General features: G+C 33.8%; 2 protein-coding genes across 7 annotated transcripts; one reads left to right on the top strand and one right to left on the bottom strand.

Annotated features, from left to right (window-relative positions):
- Positions 1-3,645: 3,645 nt before the first annotated feature.
- Positions 3,646-24,083, bottom strand: LOC132636264 (DNA glycosylase/AP lyase ROS1-like). 6 transcript variants are annotated; one of them, XR_009581132.1, is made up of 12 exons: positions 23,803-24,083; positions 19,354-19,702; positions 19,149-19,214; positions 18,862-18,976; positions 17,781-17,859; positions 17,527-17,619; positions 17,250-17,434; positions 16,562-17,137; positions 15,575-15,681; positions 9,047-9,105; positions 4,959-5,123; positions 3,646-4,255 (listed from the first exon to the last, which is right to left on the bottom strand). XR_009581132.1 is itself a non-coding variant. In XM_060353036.1 (7 exons), the coding sequence occupies exons 2-6, from the start codon at positions 19,387-19,389 to the stop codon at positions 17,571-17,573; spliced, it is 345 nt and encodes a 114-aa protein (XP_060209019.1). In that variant the 5' UTR covers positions 19,390-19,702; positions 23,803-24,019; the 3' UTR covers positions 14,435-15,681; positions 17,250-17,570. The 6 variants fall into 6 exon arrangements, 1 of the variants encoding a protein (XP_060209019.1); XR_009581131.1 differs by lacking the exon at positions 16,562-17,137 and having other exon boundaries at positions 23,803-24,032; XR_009581130.1 differs by lacking the exons at positions 3,646-4,255; positions 4,959-5,123; positions 9,047-9,105 and having other exon boundaries at positions 14,435-15,681; positions 23,803-24,035.
- LOC132638535 (inositol transporter 4-like) lies at positions 6,204-7,966 on the top strand. Its single transcript, XM_060355380.1, has one exon. The coding sequence runs from the start codon at positions 7,143-7,145 to the stop codon at positions 7,749-7,751; it is 609 nt and encodes a 202-aa protein (XP_060211363.1). The 5' UTR covers positions 6,204-7,142; the 3' UTR covers positions 7,752-7,966.
- Positions 24,084-24,321: the final 238 nt, after the last annotated feature.

The raw sequence follows: 24,321 nt of genomic DNA, 5'->3' as shown, positions 1-24,321 counted from the left end.
AAAAAAACTATAACATACAAGTATTTAAGCCGTTGCAACAGTAGATGTAGAAGTTGTTGCAATATCTGTGGAAGTTGTTGCAACAGATTCCTCAGTTGTTGGAAAAATCAAACAATTGCACCTACTTCCTCAGCAACTGTTTGATTTTGTCCAACAGCTGAGAAATTTGTTGTAGCAGCTTCTTTAGCTGTTGCAACAACCTGAGCAACTGTTTTTTTATTTTTTCCAACAACTGAGGTCCTGAGGAATCTGTTACAATAGTTTCTTCGGCAATTGGAAAAAATCAAAACAAATGCAACTCTCTTTTTCCTATATCATAGATTGACGACAACAACAACAAAAATATCTATTTTATTACCAATGTACGCTATTTACAAACACACAACCACAACAAGTTAAACAAATACACCAAATAAGAGTTTCTTTAAGCATGCATTCTAAGCAACTACTTTGATTTTTTCCAACAACTGAGGTCCTGAGGAATCTGTTGCAACAATTGAGGTCACTCAGTTGTTGGAAAAAATCAACAAAATTGCAAGCTCTTTTTTCGAAACCCTAAGAAGAAGAACAACAAAAACATCACCAAAAATCATAATTTCACAACCACATACATTATTTACAAACACACAAACTCCAACAAGTGAAACAAAATATTCCAAATAAGATTTTTTTAAGTATGGAACAACAAAATAAACAACATTGAAGAGCAACCCATGTTCTTCTTCTTCTTCTTTAACCAAAACCACCATTTTGCATGCTTGATTTCAAAACCCTAACTTTTTGAACCTCTGCTAGACTACTGAAAAATAGAAAGAAAATCACCTTAGAAGTTGCAGAAGCAGTGATGAGAGAGAAGGACGAGACAAATGCTTCTTCTTCGAACAGCAGCAAAAATCGCAAAATTTGAGAAGGGGAGTTGCGAAATTTTAATGAACAACTGAGAGATGAAGAAGAGAGGAGAGATATTTAAGGTCTTTTGATTTTGAAAAGAAGTGGGCCCCAAACATGGGGTTGTGTATTTGTACAAAATGGGTTTTTTTGTATTTTATAAAAGATTATGAAGTTTTTAAAATTACATTTCAGACCCCATTTAACTTAATTAAACTTTTAAGTGGGCTTTGACCATGACCGGTCAAAGTTGTCACCTTTTCTAATTTGTAGACTTGAAAGGTACCTTTAGTTTATTTTTCTGAAGTAACTTTTCCATCCCCCCACTCCTCATCCAAGCACTTCTTCTTCTTCTCCAGCTAACCCCTCCCCCTATATTCTTTCTTTCTTTCTTTCTTTCTTCTTCTTCTACTACTTTATTCTAACGTCCCTCCTCTCTCATTGACACTAAAACTAGTGTTTCAGTTTTTTTCCAGTATTCCTAGACTGTTGAGTTGTTGATAATAAAAATAATTATTTTTTTCTTTCCTAGTGGATTCAAAATCTGGGGGATATCATCAATTAAATTCTCTCATTTTCATATAACTTCAACACAATTAAGAATGAAGATTTCAAAAGAATCAATAAGCTCCCCATGATTTATATGGGGCTGGGCTAAAGATGGAAATAAAAAGTCTAGATTCTGCCTTCATTAATTTTATGGGTTATGCGAAATTGGTCAATAGTAAGGAAATATTTTGGATAAGATTTTGAATGTAAAATTTACTTGGCATAACTTACATTATTACCTATTTATGGAACATAACTAAACTTTACAACAATTATATTTAGTAGCTAAAATATAACATATTTACTTCCTATAGCTATCACTTTTTTACCACTCATCTGGTAACTTCCCACACCCCTAAATTTAAGCCAAAAAAAAAAGGTTCCTCTCTCCTATCCCCCTAAATACACGCCATTATGCCCAATATTCCTTAATTTCCTCCAATTTCAAATCAGTTTTATAATAGTTCAACTTCCTTGTTTATCTCTAATTAACTACTCATTAATTTGACTCATAATTCAAATCTAATTCCCAAAAAAGGTAAGATTCTATACTGATTTTTACGTTTCACCGTGTATTTAACCTATATTTTCATTTTTTTTTTCGTTACTTCCTGAATTTTCAATTCCTAATGTTTTGGATTGATATTTTAATAGTTGTTTTTCATATATATTTTGGCTATATTTTAATTATATTTTGATTATTATGTTCAATATTACTTATTCTGGTTTCTGTTGACTATATTGCAGATATATTTTTCATATATTTTGACTATATTTAGAAATATTTCAGAAAAATCAAAAAAATAAAAAAGTTGCAGTGAAAACGTTGTTACCTCAATTATGACTATATTTTGGCTATATTTTAATTGTATTTTGATTATTATGTTCAATATTACTTATTCTGATTTCTGTTGACTACATTTCAGATATATTTTTCATATATTTTGACTATATTTTTCAAAATTTCAGAAAAATCAAAAAAATAAAAAAGTTGCAGTGAAAACGTTGTTACCTCAATTATGAACTCAACTTTAATTTGATATTTCAATAGATGAATTCAAATATATATTCATCGTTTAAAACGAGCTCTGTTCACTGGTTTGATATTGTTATTTTTCAAAGTTTTTTGATGAACTAGTTTTTTAACCTTTTTTTTTTTTGTTAAAAATATGAATGTACTTTTTGAATTCAATTTTCTTTTTAATTTGTTAGCTGTTTGAATGAGATATGAGATCAGATATGAAATGGGAGGATATTTGCGTGAATCAGGGAACATTAGATTTTAATTTAAATTGGAATAGATTTTGTTTCCATAAATATAGCACTTTCAGTTTTCTCAGCGTGTGTATTTCCGTTATATTTATTCTATATTTAAGTCGATGAGTCTACTAGCTAAATATAGATCCTCCAGCTATGAATTGTAAATGTAGAACATATAGTTATAGGTTGTTAGAAAAAGCTAAAAGGTAGCTGTTTGTGAAAATTTTACATTTTGAATTGAAGAAAAGAGTTGAAGTGGTAGTAGTACAAGAAGGTGGGTGGTGTTGTGGTGGAAATGGTGATATTGGAAGTGATGGGGTCCAACGGAGATGGCAACTGGTTTGAAGAAGAAAGAAAAGGAAAAAAGAATAAGGAAAAAATTAGAATAGCAAGAAAAATAGGAAAATATATTTTATAAAGAAAAAACTTGTATAAATTTTAAAAAAAAGTAATCCTTTTTTCGGGTTCACACACTCATCAAGAGAGTGTATGCACTCACTGTGCCAGGTGGCGAGAAAAGGAGGCAATAATATTATTTTGAAGTTGTTTGGGGGCTAATAGAACCCCACAAAGTTTAAGCGTTCTTTTTGAAAAAAAGTGTCAATTTTAGGGGGTTTCCGATATATTTCTCATTAATGAAATTAACAATTTAGAAATTTAAAAGGCAGAATAAATGAAAATTTATACAGAATAACGAAAGTTGTATAAAAATTTCACTGAACTGTGCCATTCAAAGAAATTATATAAAAATATCAACAATTAAAGAAAAGGTAAATTAATTCAAAAGCAAACACTTTAGTTCTTCGAAAATCGTCCAAACAGTACCTTCATTATTATTCTTCTTCTTCTTCTTCTTCTTTTTCTTCTTCTTCTTCTTATTATTATTATTATTATTATTATTATTATATCACCCAAACAACATATCCAATACTTCTATTGCATCAAAAATATAGAGAAGGGTAGAATCTTACCTTTATAAGGTTACTTCACTCTCCAAGGTCAGCAACAACATAAGTAAATGTGTGAAAATCCTAACTATTACAATCTCAAAATACGAAAGTCATCGCACAAGGACTCTAAAACAATAAACTGACTAAAGACTAAATAACAGACAAGGATTACAGTTAGAGATCTCTTTTCTTGCTCACAGAATGACACATATCATCTTGTCTTCAACCTGTAGACGGATCTACTCGACCCGATTTCAAAACCATTATCGGACCAGGTAAACTTTTATCATTACAGTAGCAAATATAGCATTTGAAAACACAAAAATGCTAGAAAATCAATTTCCTTCTGATTTTTGACATTAGTTTACATCTTAAGTTTCAATACCGTATCTGAAAATTAACACCCATTTTGAAGGATTTTTGCAAATTCCGAAAACGAAACAAGGCAGAAGTAAAAGTACGCTCTGATGCCAAATTTAAGACATTATAGAGCAATAGCACAGTAGAAAAAGAGTGGCATACCTCCAACCATTTTTTCGGAACCCTCGTCGGCATTGTTGACGGCTTTCTTCTAGTCCAATGAGTCTTCTAAGCGCTCAGCATCCTCACTAGATGGTGTAAGAACAGTTATTGGGGCAGCAGTTTCAGATTTGGGAAAGAAGTTGAAAAGATTTTCAACTGATCGAACTATGAGGACCATTTTGAATGCGAACTCACACTATCTAGACATGATTTTACTTTGTTTAGATTAAAGTTTTCCTTGATAATGGCTCCATGCTTGAATGAACATTTTATTTGGATTATTGTGATGAGAATGAGAAATTATTAAGGTAATTTGACATGATTACTTTATTATGATGTTCATTGTTGTAGTATAAAGAAGAAACTCAACTTATAGAAATCAAAATTTTGAAATACCCCAAACCGAACTTAAGAAAATTGATGCAATCCGAACTTCTTTGAATTGAATTTGGATTTTAGTTTCTTGAATCCGAAAATCAAAAATTCAAACCGAAATTTACGTATCCAATTTGAAATGTTGAAACACCTACCCCTAAAAACGATAATACTTATTCTTAAAACTGACATTCTTATTGTGATGAAAAAATATGTTCCATGAGAACATACAAGATCATCTTGCATGTAATATAAACTAGAGGGGCAAGGCCCATGCTCTAATATTTTTACATTTTAAAGTGGTGGATGCGTGAAGATTCAAAAGAATGTTGAATAAGTATTTATGTTTACACCAGCCATTTTACATATCCAAAACAAAGTAACACCAGTAAGGTAATCTGAGAATTGAAATACCACTTGTTATTTGTTGTTTCTCCTCCATCTTGAAAGCAGTTGAGCCTCAAGTTGTTTGTAGTTGTCGTGCCCCATTGTCCCAGGTCTTCGATATCTGGTGAACAGCGGATTCATCTTCATTTGCTTCATCTGTCCTAGAAACTTCAGCGATGCATGTCCTAGTTCCTGGCATAATAAAAGTTGTTGGTGTTAGCATGACACATACATTCAAGCAACCCAAGGGCACAATTGACTGATATGCAGATACCTATATACTGTTAACATTTACTAACCCTCGAGCGATGCCCATCAAATCATATCCATGATGTCTATGAATAGCATCATCAGCATCAGGAGCCTCTTAAAACTCTTGAGGCTGTCGATTCTTTTGATGGCTAAGTGATGTTAAAGGGCTTAAAGTTTGAGAGAGGCATATGCAATGAAATCTACTTTAGAAAATGCAGCTACAACCAGAGGCGGACCCAGAATTTTAAGACGGCGGGGGCACTATTATCTTAACATAAACGCCAACAAAATTTTTAATGACGACTAAGTGATAATACTGTGTCGGACCGGTCACAAATAGCGTAGTAGTGGCGAAAATACAAGTAAATAGGTCAAATATGTGTAATAGATAAAATTTAACACAGTGAAGCAAAAGAAAGAGATAGCTCAGCGGCTAAAGCTGTGCAACATGTGGTGACAATGCAAGTTCGAATCTGGGCGAGCTTATTTAACGCTTATTGTTTTCCTAAAAATAGGCTCAAAAAAATAATTAAAAGTGACATTCAGGTTCGATCCAGGGTGACATGTAAGGGAAGCAGCAGTTGCAACCAACGTGTCCCAAAGACACTTTCGTTTGTTAGAGTGCACAACTAAATATATACTAATTTCTCAAGGTATATACACATATATATATATATATACATAATTTTTTTTCAGAAGGGTGGGAGTGCACTTCCATGTAGGTCCGCCTCTAGCTACAACTTACCTAAACATAGGGGGTTTGGTAGAATTTTCAGATCAATATGTGCTATCATTCCATTCACTGTAGTATGACATTTTCCTCGAACCTGCACGAACTCATTGTCTTCCATCACAGCCCGATACAAAAGAGGTTTTTATATAACATGAGTAATATAGCTCTATTTTACAGTATGTGCAAAAATACATAATAGTGGTGCTCTTTCAACAACAATCTAGAGTCCTATCTATTAAAACATCATCACTTTCTTTTATCTGGCAGAAGACTTGGTTGGGGCTTGTCCTACAACATATTGTCGCACATATTGTCTGCAACAACTACATATTCAGTGTAATTCCACAAGTGCGATCTGGAGAGGGTAGAGTCAGAGTCGAATTCAAAATTTGAAGGTCGCGGGTGCCACTATTTTATAATACTATCACTAGCCACAAAAGCTGAATATGAAGGACGAGTGGGTTTCATTTAATAATGGGTTAATCCAATTAAGTCTATTAAGGTCTTTTATTCACAAATAGTCAAATAAGTTCGGTTTCATCAAAAACAAAAAATCACACTTGATTTATAATTTTAAATTCTAGTGAAGACCCATAACTCTTGAAAGAGCCCATCCAATTAGATAATTTGCTAAAAATATAGTTTAATTTCTACTTATTTTTTCTAATTAGATTAATTTACCTTCAATATTCTTGAGTTAGATTTTCCGTCTTAATTATCAAGCTTTGTGATAATTCTTTGCAAAACAACAGCTTCAAACTTTCAATCTTTGAGAATCAACCCAAAATGTCGGGTAAACAAATCTTTTTTTTTTTTGAAAATTTTACTTGTCATAGCTACTTCTAAGACTTATTTATGAATAGTAACTATCTTTTATTTTATTTATTGTTCATAACTAAAATATTTTCTTAAATTACACATCATAACTAGTGTCCTGTATTTCACAAGTTTCTCTTTTAAATTAATTTTCTCTCACCTCTCAAATCTATTTCTCCCTTACCCTTCTCTTTCTCTTTCTCTTTCCGTTCCCTCTCCTGCCCTCAGATCTGTGGGATCTACTTCCCTTGCCTAGACTTCTATTTTTGTTTTTTAATGCAGACTTCTAAATGTTTACATATCTGAATTCTGTAAAGCATCAAATTACATCTTTATTTTGTAGTTGAAGCAACCAAAAAGTCACTTTTCCCCGAACAAAACAAGATTGTGAATGCAAATAAGAAAACAAAATGGTAGAGGGAGGAATATGCAAAGCAAATAAAACAGAGTTCACAAAGAAGATTTTAAAGAAGTTGATTTTAAAGGAAGATTTTAAAGAAGTTGATGAGAAAACATGGCTTCAAGAAACTATTGTTAGTATGGTTGTTGCTGGTGCAATTTTTGGTGCTGCCTTTGGTGGTTGGCTTAATGACAAGTTTGGAAGGAAATTTTCCATTCTCATAGCCGATGTTCTCTTCTTTATTGGTTTAGTCGTTATGGCTTTTGCTCCGGTTCCGTGGGTGATTATCCTTGGAAGGATATTCGTCGGTTTAGGAGTTGGAATGGCCTCAATGACATCTCCTCTTTATATATCAGAAGCTTCTCCTCATAAGATCAGAGGTGCCCTTGTCAGCACGAATGGTATTCTCATTACTGTAGGACATTTCCTTGCGTATCTAATCAATCTGGCCTTCACTAATGTAATTATTCCACCTCCGATGAGAGTTATGGAGCTTCATGCTCACCAAGTGTTTGATAAAACGTTTCAGTATATTTCGTTGTATTTCAATGTATTTCTAATTTATGAAACAGTTTCTGATATATTTCATTGTATTCCATTGCATATACACATACAATAATTTTATATTTCTTAAACAATCAACCATATTTCATTGTATTCCAGTGTATATTTTTCTGTATTTGAAAGTATTTCTAAAAGTTTGGAATGGAGTAATTTGGAGAGAGAAACGTGGGTTGTTATGGAACTTCAACAGTTATGTGTGATACATGATTAATTTAATTTGACTTACCATTTAAAATGAAAGAAGAGAATCTGTTCCATAAATACAGCCTATTTTGACTCTGTCAGATTTTGTATTTCAGTGTATTTCAAAAATGCGAACTCTGCCGGATTTTGTATTTCCGTGTATTTCCCTGTATTTCAAAAACGCGAAATACAATGGAATACAACAAAAACTAGCTACGATGTGTAAATATAGAAAAAGTAGCTATAAATTGTTAGAAGCTATTAAAAGGTAACTGTTTATGTAAGTTTACCTTTTTTTTCGCTAAAGTAAACAAATCATTTTGATCTTTCAAAAGTCAATAAAATACTGCTCAACTTATGTGTTAATACACATTAATGTTGCGTCAGAATTACTATATACAAAATCAATTTAAATTACTTATTAAAAGAAGTTTCTTATGAAATAAGCTTTAAGTGTAGAAAGAAAATGATAGTTGGTGCAAATAAATTAAAAAGAAGACGATATGAAGGAGGAGAAAAATGAGACAGATCTTTTATTAAGCAACAATGGAAAATGAAAAGAAGAAAAAAGAGGGGTGAGGCCGTGAGAGCCTAGGGGGGGGGGGGGGGGGGGGGGAAATGGCTACCAAAATGCTTGTTAGTGCGAATCGAACTCGGACACATGAAGAACAAGATATTCAGAACTACCCTCCTAAATCAGTAAAACTGCTTTGATTATAGTGGGTGCCATTGAACACATTTATACAATTTTTCACTGATATTTACATACATGCTTAGAATTTTTGCTGAAGCGTGCGGGTGGCGAGGCATCCCTACCTCATAAGGTAAATCTGCCCCGGGTAGAGTGTATGCAAACTTTACTCCTACCTTGTGAGGTAGAGAGGCTGTTTCTACAACATATTTTCTACATAGAAGTAAATTCAGATGACTAACATTGTTAAGCAACTGTCCTTTATATATATATATATATATATATATATATATATATATATATATATATATATATATATATATATATATATATATATATATATATATATATATATATATATATATATATATATATATATATATATCAACCCTGAGAAGTGAAAACATGTGAATAGATTCATCTGCACATGACATCAACCTTTACACACATTATTCTGCAGGATGTAGAATACTCACTCTGTGTCAAAGTATCTGATCTTGTTCCAATGTCTCCGAGAAAATAAATTTACATTATGCTGCAAGTAAAAACAATCATATTAGGAATGCAATTGAAAGACGAATAGTTCAATGTTAACTCCACATGAGACATACTATTCTTTTGGGGTTCATTCTCAGGAGTCACTAAAATAACGTCCCAACTACCCCCTCTAAAGGTTCAAATATTCTGCAGCTAATTATCTTAAATAAACGAACAAGCAATCACGAATAGGTAAAAGAAAAAAGTTAGCTAATCACGATTTTATATATATATTCTCTCCTGTTATAAGTCTGTGTTCAACAAATACTTGATGAAGTTTTTATATCTTCAAATCAAGTAACCAAATGAATAGAAAGTTATGAAAACATTAATCTCAATCGGAGAGAAAATCTAAAGATTTTTGTCTCCAAAAATAATACAAGTTCCTTTTTATTTCTGGAAAGCACTTTTACTTCTTACGGAAAAGGGCCTAAAATAACCTCGAACTATTAGAGTTGGTATAAATACCCTCCATCCACCTTTGAGCCTTCAAATACCCCTGCTGTCCATCTATGGGGTTGAATATATCGTTGCCCTCTATCTACGGAGTCTAATATACTCTTATTTCTAAGAGTCTCATTTCATTTATGACGTGACAGCATTTAATTGGTTACCCCATATAATTAAATATTCTAATTAATTTTAAATTATGTCGACCGGATCCCAACCCACCTACCCGACAAACCTGACTTGCCCCAAATTAAATAAGGCTAAAAAGGAAGCAATTTTATCAAATTATCACTTGTTTCTGTTGGAAACAATAAAAATTGGTACGCTAATGCTTATTTCAAGCACTAATATCAGGCTGCATAATAGTTTATCCAATGTTCGCTCAGTTATTCTCATCCAGCTAATAACCCTTGTATAACCTTCTAAAAGGAAGAGTAATTTAACAAAGACCAAAAGAAAAGGAAAAAATAGTTAAACTTAGCAAAAAAATAAAATCAGTATGCAATAAGTGATGGGTAACCATTTCCTTTCACACTTACCAGGAAATACTTATGGTATACTTGGGGCGGGTCGGGTTTGTCGAGTAAGTGGGTTGGGATCCGATCAATATAGTTTAAAATTAATAAGATTAGTTAATTATATGGGGTAACCAATTAAATGCTACCACGTCATAAATGAAATGGGGACGGTTAGAAATAAGGGTATATTAGACCTCATAGGTGGAAGGCAGGGGTATATTAGACCCCATAGGTAACGACAGGGGTATTTGGGGGCTGAAAGGTGGATGGAAGGAAAAGGAAAAAATAGTTAAACTTAGCAAAAAAATAAAATCAGTATGCAATAAATGATGGGTAACCATTTCCTTTCACACTTACCAGGAAATACTTATGGTATACTTGGGGCGGGTCGGGTTTGTCGAGTAAGTGGGTTGGGATCTGATCAATATAGTTTAAAATTAATAAGATTAGTTAATTATATGGGATAACCAATTAAATGCTACCACGTCATAAATGAAATGGGGACGGTTAGAAATAAGAGTATATTAGACTTCATAGGTGGAAGGCAGGGGTATATTAGACCCCATAAGTAACGACAGGGGTATTTGGGGGCTGAAAGGTGGATGGAAGGTATTTTTATATGAATTCTAATAGTTTGAGGATATTTTATGCCCTTTTCCGTATTTCTTAATAAACACTTTTTTTCCCTTCTTTTAACCTTCTGTAATCGATGAACAGAAAGGGATGAACACAGAAATAATATTAAATTCCTTAAGTTTGTTATAATTTTGTGTTCAACAAACCACAGAAACAAATAAAAAATGAACCAGTAAACTAGAAACAAACAAAAACGAAATGAAAATGCAAGGACTGTAAATATCGAGACCACAGAATTCACTATGTGTCCTAAAGGAATTTAATCCCCTCACTGTACCCGAGGTTATGGATTACTTCCTCTCAGGATAAAACAGATATACCTGTCGTAGGAGTAGCGGTACCTCAAACGCCAACGACTTCGTTGAACTCAAGAACGATAACAAATCACACACTGACTTAGTTTTGATTTTTAGAGAAATATGCAGAATGCAAATGAATTCGAAATGGTTTTTTCAGTATCCAAAAATGAGGCATTGCCTCTGTATTTATAGCCTAAATAGTGCCTATTCAGAACAAGCAGAGTGTCTGTTCGTAGAGAAAGGTGTTTGTTAGGAAAGGCCTTTCCTTTTCCGGAAATTAAAATAAAAAAATAGTCGTTGGGGAATTTCCGCACAAATAATAAAAAAAAATACTCAATATCTTATTCGCGGAAAATAATACTAGAAATGAAAAAATGAATTAAATAAATTTTGTCTAAAAAGATTATCAATCAATCAGATCATTTGACCTAAATCCGAAGCCGAGCCGAACGACGACGGCACGAGAGGAGTCCCTCTTTTCAACCCTTTAAGAGCTAGAAGAAGTGCTTTCTAATATAAGCACATAAATCTCTCTTTCCACCACCATGTGATACAAAGCTCCTTTCCAAAGGAACTTTACTTTAACTTCATTTTCCCTCCATTTTCTTTTCCCTCCATTTCTCATTCACACCAATTTAGCTAGCTTTAATCATTAGCTAGCTTTAACATCTTCTCCCACTGTTTTTAGGTGTTCTTAAGAGAGGGAGAGAAATGAGTGAAGAAGTAGTTTCTACTGGATTTCCCTCTCGCCCTCCCACTTATTTTCTCTTTAGTTGTATTGAGGGGAAGCAAGAAAGAGATGCGAGTGAAAGAGTGATGCATGTTCGAGGTCTAGCGGAGACGTCGAGTCTTAAATTAGAACTCTTCAAATCCTTTTTTTTTTATTAATCGTGATGTTCGGGCCAGCTTGCGAGCACTTCGACTAGTTTCACAGGATACCACCTCCCACCTGTAATAGGTATTTAGTAACTCTACCCGCCAAGGCTAGAACAGATGGGAAGAAATTACCTAATGTTTTTTTGTATATGTTGGATATGAACCTGAAACCTCATGGTTCTTAACCGACTTCGTTGACCGCTAGGCCACGCCCTTTGTTTTGTACATATATCTGTTTTGTTGCAATACTTGGGAAAATAGTAAACATAGTATTATATAGTTATTATTCTTGAGCCATGAACAATAACATGACATTATGGTTGTCGAAAAAACAATGTTTTCTCAAGGTTATTTCATATGAAAAATAATGAATTTTTCACATGTAAGCAAAGAACTAAAGTTGTAACGTTTTAAGTATAATCCAGATGTGATGGCCACATGAATAATGCGTGAAATAAAATACTGAGGGTCATTTGCACTTTCGTCCCTATTTTGTGTTGGTCTTTAATTTTTGGCCTTCAAATGGGTTGATCTTTAATTTTTTTTTCCTTCAAAATCGAACTTATGCCTAGAGGGATTTACGCATCATAATATCCACAGTATGTAAGCACCCTTAAAGAATTTAAAGAGTGGCTGATTTTTTCAACATACTGGAACAATTTAAGGGACTTTAGATAGGAGAGGATGTTTTCTAGAGGCTGGGAAATAACAAAGGACTGTTCAAAGTTAGTTCAGCTTATAGGATGATGAATTAATCAATTCAACAGATTATCAATTGGTCCTGGAAACACATTTGGAGACCCAAAATTCCACATAATGTTTGCTGTTTTGTGTGGCTTTTAGCTAAAGAAGCAGTTCTTATACAGGATAATTTGATGAAAGGGAGGATAATTTTATGCTCTAGATGTTTCCTATGTGGAGAAACAACAGAGACAGTTAACCATCTATTCCTACATTGTAAGTTTACACAACTTTGGAGAATATTTTTAAATCTCAAAGGTATAGCCTGGACCATGCCTAACAAGATTTCAGAGGCCCTAAAGAGGCAGGATTACAAGCAAAGAACAAAAACAGATGGAGAATTGTCCCTGCCAGCATATAGTGGGCAATATAGAAGGAGAGAAATTCTAGATGTTTTGAGAGTATAGAGAATGGAGTGCAAAAGGTCAAGTTGAATTGTATTTTATTGCTTTGTTTTTGGTGTAACCAGGCTTACTCAGATAATACTGTTACCATTATTGATGTATTAAATTCAATATAGGATTAGAACAGTAGAGTCTTAGAGTACTTTTAGATATGGTTTCAGTACAACCTATGTACTGTTTTGCTCATATGAAATACAATATAGTTACCCGTTTTTTTTTTTTTTTAAAGAGCAATAATTAAAGTCAGCCCCTTTGAAGGGCAAAAATTAAATACCAAACCATTTGAAGGGCAAACCGTGCAATTACTTGACTGATGAGTGGGAAAGAGATATTAATGTGGCCCCTGGACTGGGTAGAATATACGAATCCCAAGGAACAAATGAAACAGTCTCTTGGAGTCGAATTAGAAAAGATAAATCATAATTAAAGAATGTAATGTGTTTTCCAATAATTGAGACTGCAGGGCGGGAAACTGCAAATTCACTCTATGAGAAATTTAGTGTTAGAATCTCTGTCTGAATGGCTGCAGTTTGATAATACCCAACACAGAAAATTGATTTCCATATTCAAAATCTAATAAAGATATATTTTGTTAATGTGTAATAAAGCATCTCTTTCGATGTTTTACATAAATATAAATATGTGGATTCGATAAGAAAATATACAAATGAGATCAATTCACCATTTACTCATATGAGTATTTTTAAAAATATATATATATACACATGAAATGAATTCAGCATTATCTAACAGAAATAAAAAGAAAAAAACAGAGATGCGTAAAAACTATTGGAAACTGAGGTAAAACCAATACAATAATAAATATTATTTATTAGTAAAAATAAAATAACAGCACTTGAAAAATAGAATATTACTATGATAATATTTTTAGAGTAAATACACAAATTGGCTTAAGTCATGCTAAACACTATCCTAATTAGAAACTATTTCAACAATGTGAAATATCTTCAAGATTAAACAAGCTCATCTCTAAATTTAATTAGAGGATACAGAAATGAATAAAATTAAACAATACCTACAAGTTTTAGAAGAATAAAGTTAAAAGGAAAGAAAGCTAGTTTAGGAGAGAGAACATGTGAGTGGTAAGAGGAAAAGAAAGATATCTATGTCTTTTGATGGATGAGTTTATAGGCTTTAAGAGAAAATAGTTACTTGTCAAGTGACAAGCTTGGTTGACAAATAGTTTTCATGCATAGTGTCACATTTTCATTCACTTGCCACTCTATTTATATCTAGGACACTTATTCACAATTGTCAAGTGGTAAAATATTTGAAATATTACTACAATCTCATACTATTTCAAAGATTTTTAGGACAAAAAGTAACGCTTGCTGGATTTGCATGGCCAAAATGCTATAGGTTTGGTGTCTTTTGGCCTATGATTAAACCTAGACTAATAAAATTTAGCTTACAGAATTATTGGTGAAATATAAATTCTATAAACCAATAATTCTTATGGTAAGCCAAAGACCAATAATTCTTATGGTAAGCCAGAGACTTTATCAGTCACATCTTAACCTCCATAATTTTGTTATTCAACACGGTTTTGTGCCAATAGGTCATGCACATGTCTGGTTATTCATGAGAGCTCAAGAGACTAGACCAACATCTCATAGGAGCGGCCCCACTCCATTTCTCATATAGGTGAATTTAAATACATTATCCTTAAGGAATATGAATTAAATAACTCATTCTCACAATTAGTAGCAGTTCAAGCACTCTCTTTTAGTGCGCAGTGCCAATCTCGACTTGCTATGCACAATCTCGACTTGCTATTACCCATCTACTTCATGGGATCTCCAATCACATAAGTTGGATTACTATCTCTATTGACAATCATATCGGCCTTAACCCCATCTATCTTGAAGTTTGAAGAATTAATTTTCTTCCCACAAGTTTAGTCAGAGAATCAGCCATATTCATTTCTGATTTCACATAATTAATGGAAATTATTCCATCTCTTAACAACTATTTAACGACATCATGTCTCAATTTCATGTGTCTACTCTTACAATTATAATTCTTTGAATAGTGGGGATTGTAATAATATTTCAAATATTTTGCCACTTGACAATTGTGAATATGTGTCATAAATATAAATTAGAGCGGCAAGTGAATAAAAATGTGACATTATGTATGAAAACTATTTGCCAACTAAGCTTTCCACTTGGCATTCTCTTAAAGCCTATAAATAGGGCTTAGTTCATTCTTCAAAAGACATCAATCACATATCTCTGTTCTCCTCTTACCACTCACACGTTCTTTCTCCTAAACTAGCTTTCTTACTATCTTTTTTACTAGTCCTTTTTTTTTTTTTTTTTTTTTTTTTGTCTTTTTACTTTGTTCTTTTAAAACTTGCTAAAATTATTTAGATTTCTCTAGTTCATGTATTCTCTAGTTAAATTTAGTAATCCTCTAATTAATTTTTTTACCAGTCCTTTTTGTTGTCTTTTAACACTGAAATGAAGTGAGAAACAACATGAAGGAAAGATTAAGGTGAAATGGAAAAAGATGAGCCTCACCCTAGCGTCTTTTGTCTTCGCTTTTCAGCGACAACTAATCCACAAGGGAAGACCAATTTAGGGCAAACAACATGGAGCAACTTTTTCCAGCGGAAGTCTCTTTCATTCTGCTTATAATTTTAAAAAGAGAAGAATTAGTAATAGATTAGAATAAAGATGCAACTGATAGAGGGAGAAAGCTAGAGAAATAGAATTTCTGCAATACATTGTTGATAATAATTTAAAAGAAAATGACACTTTACTTTACTTGTAAGTATATAGCACTGAATCACATGTGCCTGTATCATGGAATATTAAGTGAAAACAAATTCAGGAATAGCCTAATTATCGAGAGTAACAGATGACTCTTTTGTGAGCATCAGATATATATATATATATATATATATATATATATATATATAAGATTCACAAACCTTTTTTTTAATAAGGTAACACTCTCATCAATTGCTAACCCCTCCATCCTTTAGAAGAAGATATACTAAGCCTAAAAGGTTATAAGATTCACTAACCTTTTAGGCTTAGTTGATCTTCTTGTAAAGGATAGAGAGGTTAGCAATTCATGAGAATGTTTTTCGAATGATTTCCTCACACTAATTTTTTAATTACATAGGGTAGGAGAAGGGAATTATAACATGGGGATTCAAACTCTCACCAACAAAGTGAAAATTCAGGTAGTCCCAACTGATCTACTAGATGCCTACGATTTCCTCATACACTATTATATGTAGAATGATCATTTGTATCTTCTTGACGATGATGCTCCAATACGATGTGCTCATCGTATTGGATCGGGGTGGGTGAAGTGGAGGCTCGCCTCTGGGTACTGTGCAATAAAAATGTATCGTCTAGGCTTAAAGGTAAGTTTTACAAAGTGGTGGTTAGATCGACGTTAATGTATGGGACAGAGTGATGGCTAATCAAGAATACCCATATTCAGAAGATGAAGGCAGCAGAAATGAGGATGCTTATATGGACGTGTGGGCATACCTGAAGAGATATGATTAGGAACGAAGTTATATACGGCACAAGGTGGGAGTGGCATCAGCGGAGAACAAAATGAGGGAAGCGTGGCTGAGATGGTTGGGGCATGTGAAGAAGAGCGAGGATGCGTGAGTGAGTAGCTGTGAGAGGTTGGCCGTTACAGGGGTAGGAGAGGTAGAGATAGGCCAAAAAAGAAATGGGGGAAGGTGATTAGACAGGACATAGGTGAGGACCTGACTAGAAAGGTATGGAGGTCGAGGATTAAGATAGAAGGCTAGTAGGTAGTTGTGTGTTGTCACACCCTGTGTGGGAGACGGGGATAGCCCCTCTTCTCATCTTTCCCTTTTAGTGGTAGTATTCAATTATCGCATAGTCTCCTATGATTTGATGTGTATTCCTATTTTTGCTGCATATCCTTTGTATCTTGCTATTTTGATGTCTCATTTTTTGAGCCGGGAGTCTCTCAGAAACAGCCTCTCTTTTGAAAACAGCCTCTCCAACTCTCATTAAATACAAGTTGATAATGTCTCATAAAAACTGCTTTCACATGTGCGTCAACCTCCTGCAATGCTTCTTGTTTACCTGAATTTGGTACTAAGTATGAATGCAGATAAATAAATATATGATCAAAATTTAGACACATCCCACTAAGCTAAAGATGAAGGAAAAAAAAAAAAAAAAAGGAAAAATTTACCATCATTTTCTTCTGATGAAGTACTTCCACTTTCAATCGGCATCTGCAACTATTTGACATTCCGATAATTTGTAGAGGGTAATGGTTGAATCTTCTAACATGCTAATACTTTTATAATTCTAAGACCACGGCAAAAACTTCTTTGCTGCTCTGCTGGGAGAATCATTAAAAAAACATAATAACTTCTGCAATAACAGAAATGATCTTCACTCATCTGATTAAGTGATGACAAAGGATGAAAGTACTTGCTAAAAGGAAAAGAGTAACAGAACTCAACCTATCCATAAAGACAAATAACTTTTGCAATAACAAAAATGGCTTTCATTCCTCTGATGCACTCATGGCAAAAGATGGAGCCTGGAGGTAGTTGCTGAAAGGAAAGGAATAACAGAACTCAATCTATCAGTATCATGTAGCACCTGCCTTACATTTTAACTCTGATATTACAAAAGAGCATAATAAATGAAAAGATAGAAAGACAGAAGGAAGGAGTACGGATATGTAACATTCAGAAATAAATAAATTTCCTACCTCTTCGGCATCTCGTAATCATCCATATCTCCTTTTAGCTCTCGGTATAAAAAGTACCATGTTCCAATATCCAAAGACGCTGCAAAAGCATTTTCCAAGGGTCATGGTAAGCATATTATTAGATGTCGTGTCAAACAGAATATTTGTTATTTGGGTACTTTTAAGCTGTTGGGTTTTCTCCATTACTTAACTCGTTGCTGGTAACTTTCAGAATACCAAGCTTTAGACACATTATAACCATATCTCATAATACATGATTTGCAAGAAATAAACAGAACAGCCAACCAAATTAAAGTAACACAAATTAGTCTACCGGTACTTGAGAAAATATGCATTAAACTTTGTCGGATAAAATGAAGATCATCCACATCATTTGGCTTTGTGAAATTTTCTTCGTTTATCATATGCTAGGAGAAGCAGTTGACATGACAATACAAAATGAACATGAGTTCATACATCACACAATATGAAGATTAAGTAATGCCATTCTAACACTAAAAATTCAATGAACTAATAAAACATTGAAATAATGAGAGTTAAACAATCAAATAGTGCCTCGCAAAAGGTTTCGTTTTCATTACACGCCTTAGGTGTATCATATCACTCTACAACAGCGTTATAATAGTGAGAATCATTTATGGGAATCACATATTACATAAAGTACTCACAAGAGAGAAAACAAAAACGGAGAAGAGAAGAATCCAAAGAAAACAGTAACTTTCAATTCCACACAGGCGAAGTAAGAACTTTAATTACAAACATTATGTACCTCTTTACCATGCTATACCCACAAGTTTATGTTGATGGGTCTATGTTCTCTGATTTTAGTTAAATTTGTTGGTGAAAAGTACCATTAATTCCGACCTTGTTCTTATAAGAATGTTGAATAATGAAAAAGATAATGTATGTTTAGCAGAATGGAAGTTGTCGCAATGCAATTATGAAAGAAATAAGTTCACACCTCCCCAAAAGCAATTATGTACTTCTTTTATTGACGACCCTGAACTCACATAAGACACTTTATAATGGAAGTTTCCAAGTTATTGCGTTTTTGGGTATTTAACAGCGCGCTATTGTGTACCTTTAAATATTGCTCTGATGGAGGTGCCACAGTTTAGGGTCTTTCTTGGCAAGTTCCATATCCATGCCCTTGAAACTTCAATTGGCTGTTGAGTGGAACCTTCATCTGCAAAAACCTGCAGAAATCACTTTATTAGTTCTCAAAGAAATAATTACAGACTTTGGTCTTCAAAAGACACAGCTTAGACATGACATGCATGGAAATGGTTGCATGACGGAATACATTATTTATCGCAAGGAGAATGACACTGTATTATCGTGAAAATAAGAATAGAGGGTTAAATTCACCTCATTTACTTGGAAGTATGTTCCATTGAGTGGAAATCTTCCACAATTTGTTGTTCGACACGGAATCTGAAGATGGTCTTATGAGTTAGTTTTTATTGGATAAATAACTTCCAAAGGTAGGCAAAAAATTAGAATGTCGAAAGTTTTCCAATCTTGAGGATATCCCAATCCAGAAGTAATCATTAAGTCCTAAAGAATTTCTCACCAGAAGTGTCCCACAAATGGGCAGTGCACAAAGCATCCCACATTGGCAGGGTCCGGGGAAGGACAGCACCCTAAAAGGTGTGATGCAAGCATTAGGTGACTACTTCCATGGCTCAAACCCAAGACTTATAGGTCACACAGAGAAAACTTTACTGTTGTTCCAAGGCTCCTCTTCTGAAGTGTCCCACAAAAAGTTTGAATATTGGCTTCAGGTCCTATATTTAATGCAGCGACCTTGTTTTGAGTTCCATTGCAGTAACAGAATTTACACTTCACGGCCTTGTTTAGAGTTTCGTCAAAGTTGCAGCACTGGCACTTCTCTTTTATAGGTTCTTCTGAAGCTACATTTCCTGTACCAAGTAGAAAACCATGCCCTATTAACAATAGGGTTCTTGAATTACAAGTGTGAGTTCACTGTGATTCTCCATCATAGACCACATTTTCGTGCATTTTTTTTTTTGTTGGAAATAAGTCCATTCAAGTATCTTCCAATATCATGACTTTTTATGAAGCCAATGAACTTGTGTCCCTATAGCAAGTAGATATGGGCAAGGGTCTTCGGTTCTCGTTTCTCTAGCTGCATTTATAAGCTTTAGTCAACTTTACCAAATCAAAAGGCATGATTAAATAATTCTTTCATGCCGTTAACCTATCTTACCCCTTCTAATGGAGGATATGAATCTGGAAGTTCATAGCAGCAGCGCGTAGAAAAAAAGAAGGAATGTTAATGAGCAGTTATTTAAACGTGTTACCATTTTCTTCACTATCTACATAGGACTCTGGAATGCGCATCCCCTTTATTGGACTAAACTTCTTCCGGGATAACATATTCAGCTCAATAATAAGACCCCCAATGTGCACACGTAGCTTTCCCAAGTAATGTCAATTTAAATGGTGAAAATAAAAGAAACTTATTACAAACTTACACTTGGTGCTCCGTCCTTAACCAACGAATATACTTCCATTTAGGCAAAGGTGCTTCTTGAGTGGCAATGGCCAAAGCATTAGACAAATCGGTGTCTTTTATTGAGAGATCACTCAAATCTATGTAACTCACGTCCGGGATCATTAGATAGGAATCCAAAGATGAAGAGAGAAACAAAAAATATCACTACTGTGTAAACGAAGAGTTTGAGAGTAAGCATTACACAATACACAATCTCCAAGATGATTTTTTGGAAAAAAAGAGAATAGATCATCCATTTTTCTACCGCATATCCTAGTTTGACACCAAGCAATGAAGCTCTTTCTCTAAAAGTTTCTCTAAAAGAATTTTCATAAATTCTTTTCTAATAAAATAAGAGTTTTTCATTAACCAAATTTTTTTATATACACAAGAGGAGCCTAAATTTTCCATGAACTTCTTGTAATCAAATGTGATAGTAGGTATATCTTTTTTGATAAAGGATATACCTACAATCACATTTGATTGCAAAACATTCATGGTAGGTATACCACCGGCACAATAATCTTCAAGGTCTATTTCTCCAATACATTCAAGTGTTGGATAGGTGATAAGCTCATTCTGGTGATCTCCCAATGTTGTGAATTTGAGGCTTCCCCAAAAGAAGAAACAAAATTGGCTTGAGTCAGAGCAGAACAACTGTCAGCATAGACTGCACTGTCTACAGTAGTATCGATATTTTCCCGCGGCGTGTTAGGGGCATGGGCGGAGCCACCTTCGGCGAAGCGTGGTCAGGTGCACACCCTTTGTCGGAAAATTACGGTGTACATAGGTTAAATGTTAGCTACAATGAGTATAAATTTAATTTTGCACACCTTTAACACAAGTAAGAAGAAAATTTGCACACCCTTCACCAAATTTCTGGCTCCGCCAATGGTTAGGGGAACACTTACACTGCATCAATGTTCAATAGGCTTACTTAACACGAGAATATTGTACTGTTTCTACATATTTCTATGAACATGCTTTAGTTTTTGAATGTTTAAAAAAGAGTGAACCTTAAGAAAATTACCAAAACCCCAGTTGCCTAGAAGCAACTTTCATTTTGGTTGTTCAAGATTTCCATGCAAGAATGAACTTTAAGAAGAATTCAAAAACCCCAATTGCCAAAAAGCAATTTCCACTGTGATTATACAAGATTCAGCTATGAAGAAACGATCTTTTGCCTCTAATATTCCTGTGCTAAATTTCATATCTATTGTGTGCCTACTGAGCTAAAATCTGGATTTGCTTCTTATAATTTTATTTATGTGTTTCTTTTGCTATGCTTTTGTATTCTGATGAGTTTGATTGAATTTATCAGGGTTCAATCAAAGGGTTCAAACTTGTGACGGCCCCAATTCACACCTTACGAGTGACGTTCTTACCACTTGACCAGAGCCCTGGAGCCAAATATAACATATGTTGCTCTGACTCTCCAAGAACATTGCCGCACCCGTGTCGAATCCTCAAAAGAATGCATTACTTTTGAAGGATCCGACACGCCCCCGACAACATTTTTAAAGAGTCGGAGGCGACATAAATAGCACTTAAATCCTTATCTTCATATGAATATCTTGCACAAGCATAACCACAATCCATGAATGACAAGAACAGTTTATCATACAAGGCAAGTTAAGAAAATAGAAGCTTCACTTGCACAAAAAACTTACAAAAATGATCATTATAAGTTGATGCTGAAGAGGTTATAGTAAACTTACAAGGACATTAACAGAATTTACTGGTATTTAGCAGGTCTAAATGATTTGAAAACGCATTAGTACAAAAAACTTTAACTTGCCTTTGGAATATTGGGGTTTGAATTCGAATGGCTACCTAATAATTTTAAATGCACAAATAATTGAAATATTTGAATGTTTATTCCTAGACAAGTTATAAAGAATTTGAAATGGAAGCTAAATTAGAGGATCTGAAGGACTACCCTTTTGGAATCCTGATATTAAAGCTGTAACTAGGAACTGATCTTACATGGACAGTCCAACAATTTAAGCATTTGAATCTAGACCAGGACATATTTTATATAAGTGATACCAATTAATTTGGACTAAGTTTTAGTCATTTTTGCACGTTTAATTTAGGTCCAAAACTTGATTTGGAGTCTTTTTTTCTTGATAGAGATTTATATGCCAATACGAAATGTAGAGAGTTTTTGGTGCTAGAGAAACAAAAAATTTAAATAATATTGGACTAAGACAGGCTTAAATGGAGCAACAAGGACAATAAGGATTCATTTATCCATCTCAATTCTTCTTATCTTGCTTGTTGGTGATTCCTTTGACTAGCAGCAGATTGTTTACATTCAGTTTGATATGTTACAATAATTTGGCGTGATATTCCCTTTTAAAAGATATAAGGAGTCGTCTTTATCTAACAAAAATGAAAGGAGAGGAAATTTGAGGATTGGGACACAAAGAGTAGAGAGCACGAATCTCCCATGGAGATGTTCTTGTACTATTGTTGGCAGCAATATGTAAAGTATTACAGACTAGTGGTGTTGCAGCCTAATATGGCTGATGCAGGTATAGAAACACACACGACCCCAACCCCCCCCCCCCCCCCACCCCCCAAACCAAAAAAAAAAAAGAAGCTTAATACATCGACAACCCCTACACTTGCCACTAAATTTCATTTAGATACTTGAACTACAACTTATTCCAATTGAGCACCTGAACAAATGATAAAGTGTTCCTATTAGACACTTTTGCGCGTGTTTTCAAGTTCCCACTACATAGAAAAGTTAATCACTTAAAATATGTCACCTCCTTTAATTATACAAATCAACCTCAATTGAAACATGCATGTATTCACTTTCACTCTTTGTATATACAAGAAATGCAAGAATCAGACCGATGAACAACGAGAGCAGCTCCATATTTTATGCCATTACATGAATATTCAAGATGTTCTCATGAATCTAATTCAAATATAGACCATCTTTAACATTAGTATGCTCCAATGATGGTGCACAAAAAAGTTAAGTCACTCAGATCTTTCGAAAAACCATGCAAGAAGAATTTTAGACCAGTTCCACCATTAAAGAAACCATCCACCCTAAAAGAGTACTTTCTTACATAATTAAAATCACAAAATACTGTATATTTTAAACTACGTTATGCAGCCATGTTGCCTCTCTGCCCCAAAAATAGTTAGGAGTAACGTCCGAGTATATTCTATCTTTCTCATACTCCACTTGTGGAATTATATTGGATATGTTGTTGTTGTATGCAGCCATGTATGAAATCTAAAACTAAGTCCACTTGTGGAATTATATTGGATATGTTGTTGTTGTATGCAGCCATGTATGAAATCTAAAACTAAGGGATATTCACCAAAATTTCATTACCGACAAATCAATGAAACAAACTCATAAGGAATGGAGAAAGAACTCATCAAAAACAAGCAAATCAAATTAGATGAAAAAAAGAAAACACTAATACTATTGAAGAGAAAAAAGAAGAAACAGTAGAAAAGAAGCTAAACACTAACCTGTTTCAATCTTGAAAGATCTGAAAAATTGAAAGAGATTGAGAGTTGAAAGTAAGGTCGCTTGAAATTCTCTGCCTTTTGAGTATACGACCATGCAATTTCTGCTATACACGTGGATATAAAGCCCTTCCACGTGTTTAACAGCCAATTAAATAGGGCCAGAAAGGGCCAAAATTTACAGGCCTGAACTGTACTCTCTAGGCTGCTTTTTGTACAACTATGTGATGTGTGATCATTTGCGCTTTTGCCTCTCTTTTGTGCTGGTCTTTAATTTTCGTTGCTCATAACAAATACTTCTCCGGCCCAATTTATGAGATTCACTTTTCTTTTTAGTTGATCTAAATTTTTTTTATATATTTTTTTATTTAATAATAATTTAATTTTAAATTTTACATTTTATGCTTAACGACATGATTTATAATCACATAAATATTTTTTACTTGTTTTACTCCGTAAGATTGAAAAACCTTCATCTATTCCTTAAATTCCGCCCAATCAAATTATGTCACATAAATTGAG

Source organism: Lycium barbarum, chromosome 4, assembly GCF_019175385.1.
Source record: "Lycium barbarum isolate Lr01 chromosome 4, ASM1917538v2, whole genome shotgun sequence".
In the NCBI taxonomy this organism is placed as follows: Eukaryota; Viridiplantae; Streptophyta; class Magnoliopsida; order Solanales; family Solanaceae; genus Lycium; species Lycium barbarum.
This window is presented reverse-complemented; position numbering and strand designations above follow the sequence as displayed.